Source organism: Schistocerca americana, chromosome 1, assembly GCF_021461395.2.
Source record: "Schistocerca americana isolate TAMUIC-IGC-003095 chromosome 1, iqSchAmer2.1, whole genome shotgun sequence".
In the NCBI taxonomy this organism is placed as follows: domain Eukaryota; kingdom Metazoa; phylum Arthropoda; class Insecta; order Orthoptera; family Acrididae; genus Schistocerca; species Schistocerca americana.
The window spans coordinates 306,173,431-306,185,584 of NC_060119.1; the positions used below are offsets into that span (position 1 = coordinate 306,173,431).

Consider the following 12,154-nt stretch of genomic DNA (forward strand, 5'->3'; position numbering starts at 1 on the left):
GCCTACTAGCCTTGTGTGGCTCCTCGGCTGCTATCATCAAGTGCTGTATGAAAAGGAACTAATGATAAAGTATATCCCTTTTAAGAGAGCATTCTCGACACTCTGCTCGCCGCCACGGTACTGGAGAATCCATCTGACTGCTTCCTGGAAATTATCATGACAATCAAGAGGCAACACTGGTGCCAGCCAAATGTAATGGTTCTTTATATAATAGATTTTAGGCCTACAAAAGGATAGAATTTACTGAGGTACTAATTATGAAGTAATTTCTATCCTCTAATTTTGTGTGATCTTCCACAACAGATTGTTCTCAACAACAGGATAAATTTGTAAAGGTCAAAGTCCCCATGAATAGTGTTAGTTAAAACCCACATCACAATTACAAAAAGAGTGACAATTCATTAATCTGCACAGTTGTCTGAAGCAGATAACAACATTCAGCTAATTAGTCTCTGCACTGTGCAAGCATGCTCTGTTCTCCAACAATTATTTCTGTTTAGTAGCTGATTGAGAGCAATCTATTATTTAAAGTGATGAATTGAAGTCTTCATATCACAGAAGTTCAGTTTTGCAAACTTTAACCAACACTTATGAAAAGTTGGCAGTTTTCTGTCTTTTCATTTCAGTAATAACAGTCCAGCAACTGTATTACTTCCACACTGTCATACTTGTACCAAAATAATGATTTTTTTTTTTTAAGGGGACAAACTTACTTTAGTTTGCTAATAATGTGATGTACTAATGCACTGTATAATTGAAGCACTTGAGTGGTCAAAAGGCAGACAAACACTGAAAACATAGCTGACCTTTCGGACAGTGTAACACTCACTCACTCACTCACTCACTCACTCACTCTCTCTCTCTCTCTCTCTCTCTCTCTCTCTCTCTCTCTCTCTCTCTGTGTGTGTGTGTGTGTGTGTGTGTGTGTGTGAGAGAGAGAGAGAGAGAGAGAGAGAGAGAGAGAGAGAGAGAGAGAGAGAGAGTGTGTGTGTGTGTGTGTGTGTGTGTGTTTTACTTACCTGCAAAGAACGTTTATGTACTACTGACCTATTAATGCCTCACTTAGATACTGAGTAGTTATTTTATCATTTGCATTAGTTGTACTCTGCCCAGGACTTTGCAGTATAATTTTAAATGCATGACACGAGGCACTTCAGTGAAAAATCTTGGTCATAAGCTAACATGCAGTTGGTACAAAAATGCATGCTTGTTCAGATTAGACTAATTATTTATAGCTGTACAATGTGTATGTCAATGTATGTACCATCAATATTTTCCACTACTTTCCCAATCACAGGTATCCTGGAGAAGCAATAAGTGTACATATAATTTAATTTGTTAACACAATAGTTGTTTAACTTATTTAACTATTTCTTTATGAAACAAAATTGACATTTTTTCATCGTTTGTCTTTATCATTGCTGTCTTCTTCTTCTTTTTCATCTTCATCAATAAGGACACTGTATATTGCAGGGTTTCTCAAAATAACAAAAGCTCATTTTCTAATACAAGTCATGCAACATACTTCCAGCATTAAACATTTTGCATAATAATTACACCATTGAAGTACGTGGGGTACCAGCAACACTTCTTGTCATTTACCATCCACAAATTAACCAGAAAACATGAAAAAGTTGGCCATGCACTATAGATCATCCTTCACAAACCTTACAATAATTTGCAAGGTACATATGTGTAAGTAGAAGGAGATGTTAATCCAATTTATAGACAAGCTGTCCATTACCACTTTTCCATTTGTTAACACTTCATACTTTGGCTTAATGGACCCTTGTCTTTAATTATTTTTTGCTAGCTCCCTAAATGTTTTACTCCCTCCATTTTCTCTCTACCTCCACAAGAAGGAACTTGCTGGGTGTAAAACCTTCAATCTCAACGTTTACTTCTGAGTGTAAATATTTCACTTCTTTTCAACAAATATAATTTTCTTTGATCATTATCACAATGGAAGTTTCTGTGTTCAACTTATCTTTTCATCCTATGCAAATGAATGGAAGTATGTTAACATTCACACAAATACGTTTCCTGCACTTTTTCATAAATAGCTTTAAGGTTACAGCTTTGTAGCACATTGTTTACATAAGAACAGCAGCAGAATGGTAACTTTGTGAACAACTGAAGGATATAAACTGTCAGATGAGACTTACTTGTAAAAATCTCCACATAGCACTCCTGGTACTGGGAGTGATTTCAGAGCTGATGGTTGGAAACTTTTTGGTTTCAGAGGAGCTCCCTTAAACAAAATTACCAAATGTTACACTTGATATGAGACAATGATTATTTAATGCAAGACAAAGAAAGAACACACAGAAGTGAGAGCTAATTTACAACATCTGCAAAATAAATTATAGAACTCTAAGCATATTCATTTGTGAAGTTACAAATCTTGGGTGCTTCAGCAACAGATGTAAATTTTTATTTTTATTTCTATTTCTTGCACAATGGAGGACTGTGTAAATTCTCTGTGAGCGAACAGAGATTAGATTAGTTTTTTGTTTCATAGACCCATGCTGAGGATATCCTCATGGATGTGGAACATGTCAACTTTTTTTTAAAATTTTTTTTTAGTTTAAATAACAATACTAATAGTATGAATATATACAATACATCATTTGTTTCTATTAAAAAATTCGTCAATGGAGTAGAAGGAGTTGGCCACTAGTAAGTCTTTCAGGCTCCTTTTAAATTGATCTTTATTTGTAACTAAATTTTTTATGTTTGCTGGCAAATTATTGAAGATGAGTGTTCCTGAGTAGTGGACCCCTTTTTGAACTAAAGTAAGTGGTTTTAAGTCTTTGTGCAGATCATTTTTGTTCCTGGTATTGTATATATGAACTGAGCTGTTTGTTGGAAAAAGAGATATATTATTTAGGACAAATTTCATTAAGGAGTAAATATACTGAGAGGCAGTGGTTAGTATACCCAGTTCTTTGAAGAGGTTTCTACATGACGACCGTGAATTTACTCCATAAATAATACGTATTACACGCGTTTGGACTCTGAAAACTTTTGTTTGACTTGAAGAGTTACCCCAAAATATTATACCATATGACATTATGGAATGAAAGTAGGCAAAGTATGCAAGCTTTTTCATTTTTATGTTGCCTATGTCTGCTAACACTCAAATTGCAAATACAGATTTGTTAAGGCGTTTCTGCAGTTCTGTGGTGTGCTCCTACCAACTCAATTTATTATCAAGTTGTAATCCCAGGAATTTAAGACTGTCAACCTCTTCTATCTGCTCTTCTTCATACTTTATGCATAACTGGGTGGAAACCTCTTACAGGTTCTGAATTGCATGTAGTGAGTCTTTCCAAAGTTAAATGTCAATGAGTTGGCTTTAAACCATTCACTAATATCCATGAAATTATCATTAGCAGATTTTTCTAGAACTACACTTGACATACTATTTACTGCAATACTTGTGTCATCTGCAAACAAAACAAACTCTGCTTCTGGCAGTGTAACTGATGAGAGATCATTAATGTACACAAGAAAAAGCAATGGCCCTAAGATGGATCCTTGTGGGACACCACATGTAATTTCTTCCCATTCTGATGATGACTGATGACTTAATTCACTAGTCCCTTGTACTGACACCCTTTGTTTCCTGTTGGCTAGGTATGACTTGAACCATTTTGCAGCACTGCCCGTGACACCATATAATTCTAATTTATTTGAAAGGATGTTGTGGTTCACACAATCAAATGCCTTTGACAAATCAAAGAAAATACCTCCTGCTTGTAATTTGTTATTTAATGAATTAAGCACATTTTCACTGTAGGTGTAAATAGCCTTCTCGATATCAGAACCCTTCATAAATCCAAACTGTGTTCTTGATAATATGTTATTTGTGGTCAGATGGTTGAGAAGCTGCCTGTACATTACTTTTTCTAAAATTTTTGAGAATGCTGGCAAAAGTGAAATCGGTCTGTAGTTTGATGGTATCTCTTTATCCCCTTTCTTGAATAGAGGCTTAACATCTGCATATTTTAGCCAGTCAGGAAATGTCCCAGTTATAATTGACTGGTTACGCAAGTAACTTAGAATTGTACTAAACTCACAAGAACATGCCTTAATTAACTTTGTTGATATTTCATCGTAACCACTAGAATGCTTTGTTTTCAAATATTTTATTATGGAAGTTATTTCTTTTGGTGAAGTGAGTGACATATTCATGTAGCTGAAGTTATTTGTAAAGGCTAGTTTTGGATATTCAAGGGCATTATTTACTGATCCTGACAATCCCAATAGTTGTTAAGTTCTTGGCGACTTCTACTTATTGCACTTCACTGTTACTCCTACTTATTGCTCTTCACTGTTACTCCTACTTATTGCTCTTCACTGTTACTCCTACTTATTGCTCTTCACTGTTACTCCTACTTATTGCTCTTCACTTCCACTGACTGATGCTCTAACTGAACAGCACCAAAATTGAATAGAATGAATTCAATTAAGGAAGACAATGGTTTGGCATCCAATGGATAAATTAATTAGAGATGCAGCAAAAACTCAGATAAACCAAGGACGAGCAAATAATAAGGCGCAATCTTTTCAAAGGAAGCATCCTGGTATAAGGCATCCCAGCCCAGGGAAACCGTGGAAAACCTCAATCTTGATGTGTGGACAAATATTTGAATGCAATTCTAATGACTTAAGTATGCATCACCTCACTCATTCAAGAGTAATGGGGAGAAAAAGTACACAGAGTCATTATATGAATTCTGAATAGCAACCTAGTAACTTTGCAAGCCCTCAAGAGAGCATGGAACTGGACTTTGGCTACCAGTCATAGCACCAGCCACTAGAGTTAGCTTCACCTGCTGCAGCACTGTACACTAGTCTGGTGGCCAATTAGAGCTTGTGGCTGCCCTATAAGTTCCACTACAGCACGACCTGGGATTCAGTAGTGTATTAGCTTCACTATTGTCTCACTGTGCAAACAGACTGTTGGTTCTTTGTCTCCCCTTTCATAACATCTCAGGTTCTATCTCTGTGGATTATTCATTGGACTTTTTAGCTGTAGTGCCATCTCCACATGTCCGTTTTCTTACTGATTGTCTTTTCTGTCCATTCTGTCACTAAATTTTGATGGACTCAGATGTGTGAGCTCAATCTCATCACTTTTTCTTCTGAGTCATTGCCAACATTCAGTCAAATCTCAGTCACAATAATTGGTGACAAGGTAGGAGGTTGACAAAGTACCATGGAATAAAAGTTAGTGAAATTTTTGGAACAGCAACAGCTGCCACTGGAGCAGCACTGCAACAGCAGTTTCACCAACAACAATGATAATACCAGCAGCAAAATGAGTTCCTTCATCTAGAAATTCAGCTTCTGAAGGATCAACTGCATATACAGCTTACAACCCAAAACAGGTAGTGATCACTTCTGACCCACAGAGAGGTCCATCTATGTTTCTGCCATTTAATGATGAGAGGACTGGGACACATATTTACAGCAGCTGCAACAGTACTTCACTGCCTTTCATATCAGATATAATAGTCTCCAACAGTCACTCTTCCTTGCTTGGCCTTCTCCATCGCAGTTTTTTAAGAACTTGGCTCCTCTCTCAAATTCTGTCACCTTCAAAATCTGAGGAATGTGTATGTTAATTTCAAATTATTATCCGTAAAGATTCCATGTGGGTGCATCAGGACTTGAATTTCATCAGAACCATAAATAACCCAATCAGTTGTATCATTCCTGGGTGACTGATTTACAAGGATTATGTCACTTGTGTTAATGTAGCATAAAAACCCTCACACAGACACTTCAATCAGAGACGTAGTTGTCCAACTGGCTCCTGATCTGGAGTACGTGCATCAGCCCTTATATTGAACCACCACCATGGGAAGATATTTTGACAATTGCACACTTTTTCAAAATTGCGCTGGCAGCAAGTGAGAAACTCATGGCCTGACGGCCAATAGCATTTGTCCAGATGCTACATTGCACCCAAAAAACTTGGAATACTTGCAAACCAGTTCCTCGCGTTGACATTTAATAATACCATGTATCAATGTTACCTTGAACAGCCAGTCGTATCATGTAAGCATATGCTGTGGAAACTTCTGTCTTGCCCAGACTGCTCCATAACGCACCCACATGCTGAGTGTCTGCATCAATAGGCACACTGCTACCGTTGTGGAAAAGATGGGTGTGTCTGATCAATCTGTCATAGACAGCCAGAATGATCAAATCCATTTCCCTGGATGCATCGAAGGGCAATAGCCAGGCGATTCTTTCACTAATAAGCAATTTATAAACCTCACAATGGGGAAAGAAGGTTTCTGTTTCCAGTTGAAAGAAGAGGCAACATGTACTTTGGTAACCCTCCAAATGTAAGCTCATCTAGGTTCTCCAGAGCTATGCCCGCCATCCAGTATGTGGGTAGCATATGGTGACAGTTCAGTTTTCATCACCCCAGCCTACAAGGAAGTTGTATGGCTGATAATGCTATTTGTTGCTGATAGTAGTAAACCAGCCAGAAACATCTTCAGTCTGTGTGCCTTCTCACTGTTTGGATTCAGGTCATATCTAATAGGGTTCCCTTCCAGGAACTTCATGTCCTCTGCACCCCGTTCATACCTATGTTGAAACTTGGTCTGGGATATGTCATAGATTTACAGGCTCATATCCCCTTGCAATCAGACGTGGTGTCCTATTTCCATCAAGTATGGTCCATTTTGGCCTCCATAAGACAACCATTAAGCGGGAGCTTTATAAAATCCAAGGGGCTGGGTTGCCTGGACTACCTTAAACAAGCACTTGGACCACACCACTGGTGGCAGTAAAGAAATCAAATGGTTCCCCCTCCAGGCATGTGGAAACTTTAAATCAAAAGTCAATGCCCAGGCACAAGTAGAAAAATACCCTATACCTCGTCCAGAAGACCACCTCACAAAGATTGTCGAGGAGACTATTTTTCTAAGATCGATCTTGCTGACACATATTTACAAATACTACTACATAAAGTCACAGAACATCAGAGTTATTGATGTTTTAAAATTTTAAAATCACTATTTCTCAAAACCTATTTGACTTAACGGCCTGAAATTTTTACCATTTTATTTCATTCCTTATAAGCTTTAAAAATATATGCCATTTGACCAAATTCATAAAAATGCTAAATTTTTCTAAAAGAAAACTTTTCTAAATTATTAAAATTTCAAAACTGCACATTTCTTTGTGTTGAAAGAAAAAAGTATGTCAGTCATACAGTATTTGTTAATGTGTGTGCCAATATTCATGATGGTATTCTAAAAGGAACATATCAAAATAAATTTTATTTAACTGCAATTTGATTTCTTAACTGTGTGGCAAATAAGGATGGTTTACAGGCTGGTTTATAGAGACAGTGATGGCAAGCTTGTATATAATCAAAAAAGATTAAATTTAAAAACCTAAGAGAAGTGTACAAACATTTCAAATGAAACTACCTGCAGGTCCAAATTGGATTCTCAAGAACTGCGTAATTTAGGGCAAAAAATTGTATTATATGCGGACTTAATGCAACACATACTTTTTGCACTTGGACAGCAAATCACAATGTGAAATTGATGATAGTTGGAGCAAACTTGAGCAACATTACCATAGTGGAATATGGAGGCTCATATGAACATTTCTTGTCCAAAATTGCGTGCAACCCACCAAATACTACACAGTCCAGAAAAGAATGTGATTACTGCCCTAAGTAAACTGCTTTTAAAGATGCCTTAATTTCTGTGCTTGAAGAGGAAATGATAGGAAACATAACTTGCAAGCAGTGGATTACTGTTGATCACTGTATGTTTCAAAATGTAACAAAATCAACAGAGGAATTTGTGAAAGATTTATGTGCGCAACTAACAAAACTTTGTTGCAAAAGTGAAAATCTTTTTTCTTTCTTTCTGTGAAAATGTGAAATTAGACCAAGAATTTTACTGGAATAAATCCATAAACACAGTGCATCCATGTGTTGTTTATTATCAGAGAAAAAAAGTCAAAATTAAGAAAACAGTATTCTTACCTACTTGAAACTTGATTTTCTTTCCAGTTTGGGGATCCTTTTTTCTCTTTGGGGGCGGGGGGGGGGGGGGGGGGGGTAGAATTGATAAGAAATAATTATACCAGCGATGGAGCACAATACAAGACTTGAAAAAACTTTTCTAACTTATTATCTTGAAGATGCTGAAATAATTAGAAAGAATTAGCACAGTAAAAAGGTCTGCAGCCCAAGCTATTCTGAAAGATTGACCCCCTTTCCATTGTTTGAGTGGGGTAATATAAATATCTTATTTATTTCACATGACAAATGACTAGCAGCAGAGGAATGGAGATTGGCAAAAAGATACTGTGAAATCATAGCAATCACATGGACTCAGAAATATCATGCATTTATTCCCATGAGGAATCCCAGAGAAGTAACAGTTGTTTTGATTTTGAGGATTTTGATGTTCATAAAATGCAGGTGAGTACAATTGCAGATGGAATGCCATTTAAACAGATTACAGGATTTGTTACTTGTGTTTATGAGAAGAATTGGTGGATAGCTTGTGAGATATCAGAAAATGAAACACAAGAAGTAAACCCAGAATGAGATTTTCACTCTGCAGCGGAGTGTGTGCTGATATGAAACTTCCTGGCAGATTAAAACTGTGTGCCGGACCGAGACTCGAACTCGGGACCTTTGCCTTTCGCGGGCAAGTGCTCTACCATCCGAGCTACCCAAGCACGACTCATGCCCCGTCCTCACAGCTTTACTTCTGCCAGTACTTCGTCTCCTACCTTCCAAACTTTACAGAAGCTCTCCTGCGAACCTTGCAGAACTAGCACTCCCCAAAAGAAAGGATATGGCGGAGACATGGCTTAGCCACAGCCTAGGGGATGTTTTCAGAATGACATTTACACTCTGCAGCGGAGTGTGCGCTGATATGAAACTTCCTGGCAGATTAAAACTGTGTGCCGGACTGAGACTCGAACTCGGGACCTTTGCCTTTCGCGGGCAAGTGCTCTACCAACTGAGCTACCCAAGAACGACTCACACCCCGTCGCAGGACAGATCATATCTCAGAGATGAGCTGCGGCTTAAAACTGAACCTTGTTGGTTGCAACAGAAAAGTTTCTGGAATTTCATTCAAAAATTTGTTGCTGTTGGCATTTTCTCAAACTGCAGTGACAGATTGCTCAAGAGTAGCTCTGACTACTTTGGGCAGGGGAGAATTTTTCAGAAATGTAACTGTGCCATTGCGAGATGAGGAGCACATCATTATTTCAATTTTGAAAGGCAGAGTCCTGTGCTATCACAACATGCAATAAGGATGTGTGTAACGGTTTCTGAAGAAACGAGAAGTATGTTAAAAGGCTACAAAGCGTTCACCAGCACAGCAAATAATACTGGCAACATGCTACAACTGTCAACAGCATTCTGTTCAACAACTGTCTCGAACAGTGGGGATATCTGTAGTAGTATGAGTAGAATTTGTCTGACATGATTAAAGTTTACAGTTCCACAAGACACAGATCATGCAGCATTGTTGTTGTTGTTGTCGTTGTTGTTGTTGTGGTCTTCAGTCGCGAGACTGGTTTGATGCAGCTCTCCATGCTATTCTATCCTGTGCAAGCCTCTTCATCTCCCAGTACCTACTGCAACCAACATCCTTCTGAATCTGCTTAGTGTATTCATCTCTTGGTCTCCCTCTACGATTTTTACCCTCCACGCTGCCCTCCAACACTAAATTGGTGATCCTTGATGCCTCAGTACATGTCCTACCAACCGATCCCTTCTTCTAGTCAAGTTGTGCCACAAACTTTTCTTCTCCCCAATCCTATTCAATAGTTCCTCATTAGTTATGTGATCTACCCATCTAATCTTCAGCACTCTTCTGTAGCACCACATTTCAAAAGCTTCTATTCTCTTCTTTTCCAAACTATTTATCGTCCATGTTTCACTTCCATACATGGCTACACTCCATACAAATACTTTCAGAAACAACTTCCTGACACTTAAATCTATACTTGATGTTAACAAATTTCTCTTCTTCAGAAACGCTTTCCTTGCCATTGCCAGTCTACATTTTATATCCTCTCTACTTCGACCATCATCAGTTATTTTGTTCCCCAAGTAGAAAACTCCTTTACTACTTTAAGTGTCTCATTTCCTAATCTAATTCCCTCAGCATCACCCGACTTAATTCGATTACATTCCATTATCCTCGTTTTGCTTTTGTTGATATTCATCTTATATCCTCCTTTCAAGACACTATCCATTCCGTTCAACTGCTCTTCCAAGTCCTTTGCTGTCTCTGACAGAATTACAATGTCATCAGCGAACCTCAAAGTTTTTATTTTTCTCCATGGATTTTAATACCTACTCCAAATTTTTCTTTTGTTTCCTTCACTGCTTGCTCAATATACAGATTGAATAACATCGGGGAGAGACTACAGCCCTGTCTCACTCCCTTCCCAACCACTGCTCCCTTTCATGTCCCTCGACTCTTATAACTGCCATCTGGTTTCTGTACAAATTGTAAATAGCCTTTCGCTCCCTGTATTTTACCACTGCCACCTTCAGAATTTGAAAGACAGTATTCCATTCAACATTGTCAAAAGCTTTCTCTATGTCTACAAATGCTAGAAACGTAGGTTTGCCCTTCCTTAATCTAGCTTCTAAGATAAGTCGTAGGGTCAGTATTGCCTCACGTGTTCCAACATTTCTACGGAATCCAAACTGATCTTCCTCGAGGTCGGCTTCTACTAGTTTTTCCATTCGTCTGTAAGGAATTCGCGTTAGTATTTTGCAGCTGTGACTTATTAAACTGATAGTTCGGTAATTTTCACACATGTCAACACCTGCTTTCTTTGGGATTGGAATTATTATATTCTTCTTGAAGTCTGAGGGTATTTCGCCTGTCTCATACATCTTGCTCACCAGATGGTAGAGTTTTGTCAGGACTGGCTCTCCCAAGGCCGTCAGTAGTTCCAATGGAATGTTGTCTACTCCGGGGGCCTTGTTTCGACTCAGGTCTTCAGTGCTCTGTCAAACTCTTCATGCAGTATTATGTCTTCCATTTCATCTTCACCTACATCCTCTTCCATTTCCATAATATTGTCCTCAAGTACATCGCTCTTGTATAGACCCTCTATATACTCCTTCCACCTTTCTGCTTTCCCATCTTTGCTTAGAACTGGGTTTCCATCTGAGCTCTTGATGTTCATACAAGTGGTTCTCTTATCTCCAAAGGTCTCTTTAATTTTCCTGTAGGCAGTATCTATCTTACCCCTAGTGAGATAAGCCCCTACATGCTTACATTTGTCCTCTAGCCATCCCTGCTTAGCCAATTTGCACAACCTGTCGATCTCATTTTTGAGACGTTTGTATTCCTTTTTGCCTGCTTCATTAACTGCATTTTTATATTTTCTCCTTTCATCAATTAAATTCAATATTTCTTCTGTTACCCAAGGATTTCTACTAGCCCTCGTCTTTTTACCTACTTGATCCTCTGCTGCTTTCACTACTTCATCCCTCAAAGCTACCCATTCTTCTTCTACTGTATTTCTTTCCCCCATCCCTGTCAACTGTTCCCTTATGCTTTCCCTGAAAATCTGTACAACCTCTGGTTTAGTCAGTTTATCCAGGTCCCATCTCCTTAAATTCCCACCTTTTTGCAGTTTCTTCAGTTTTAATCTACAGGTCATAACCAACAGATTGCCCCTGGAAATGTCTTACAATTTAAAACCTGGTTCCTAAATCTCTGTCTTACCATTATATAATCTATCTGAAACCCGTCAGTATCTCCAGGCTTCTTCCATGCATAAAGCCTTCTTTTATGATTCTTGAACCAAGTGTTAGCTATGATTAAGTTGTGCTCTGTGCAAAATTCTACCAGGCAGCTTCCTCTTTCATTTCTTAGCCCCAATCCATATTCACCTACTACGTTTCCTTCCCTCCCTTTTCCTACTACCACCCATGACTAATAAATTTTTGTCACCCTTCACTATCTGAATAATTTCTTTTATTTCATCATACATTTCTTCAATTTCTTCATCATCTGCAGAGCTAGTTGGCATATAAACTTGTACTACTGTAGTAGGCGTGGGCTTCATATCTATCTTGGCCACAATAATGCGTTCACTATGCTGTTTGTAGTAGCTT

The 12,154-nt window shown here is 38.2% G+C and overlaps 1 protein-coding gene across 2 annotated transcripts in view; it reads right to left on the reverse strand.

Moving 5' to 3' along the window:
- The window catches only part of LOC124595962 (Hermansky-Pudlak syndrome 1 protein homolog), a 154,728-nt gene that overhangs the window by 24,703 nt on the left and 117,871 nt on the right, over positions 1–12,154 (reverse strand). For both annotated transcript variants that reach the window (XM_047134898.1, XR_006978270.1), the window contains exon 9: positions 2,166–2,251. In XM_047134898.1, the coding sequence (XP_046990854.1) occupies positions 2,166–2,251 (86 nt within the window). Of the gene's footprint in view, positions 1–2,165; positions 2,252–12,154 lie in introns of those variants that run through there.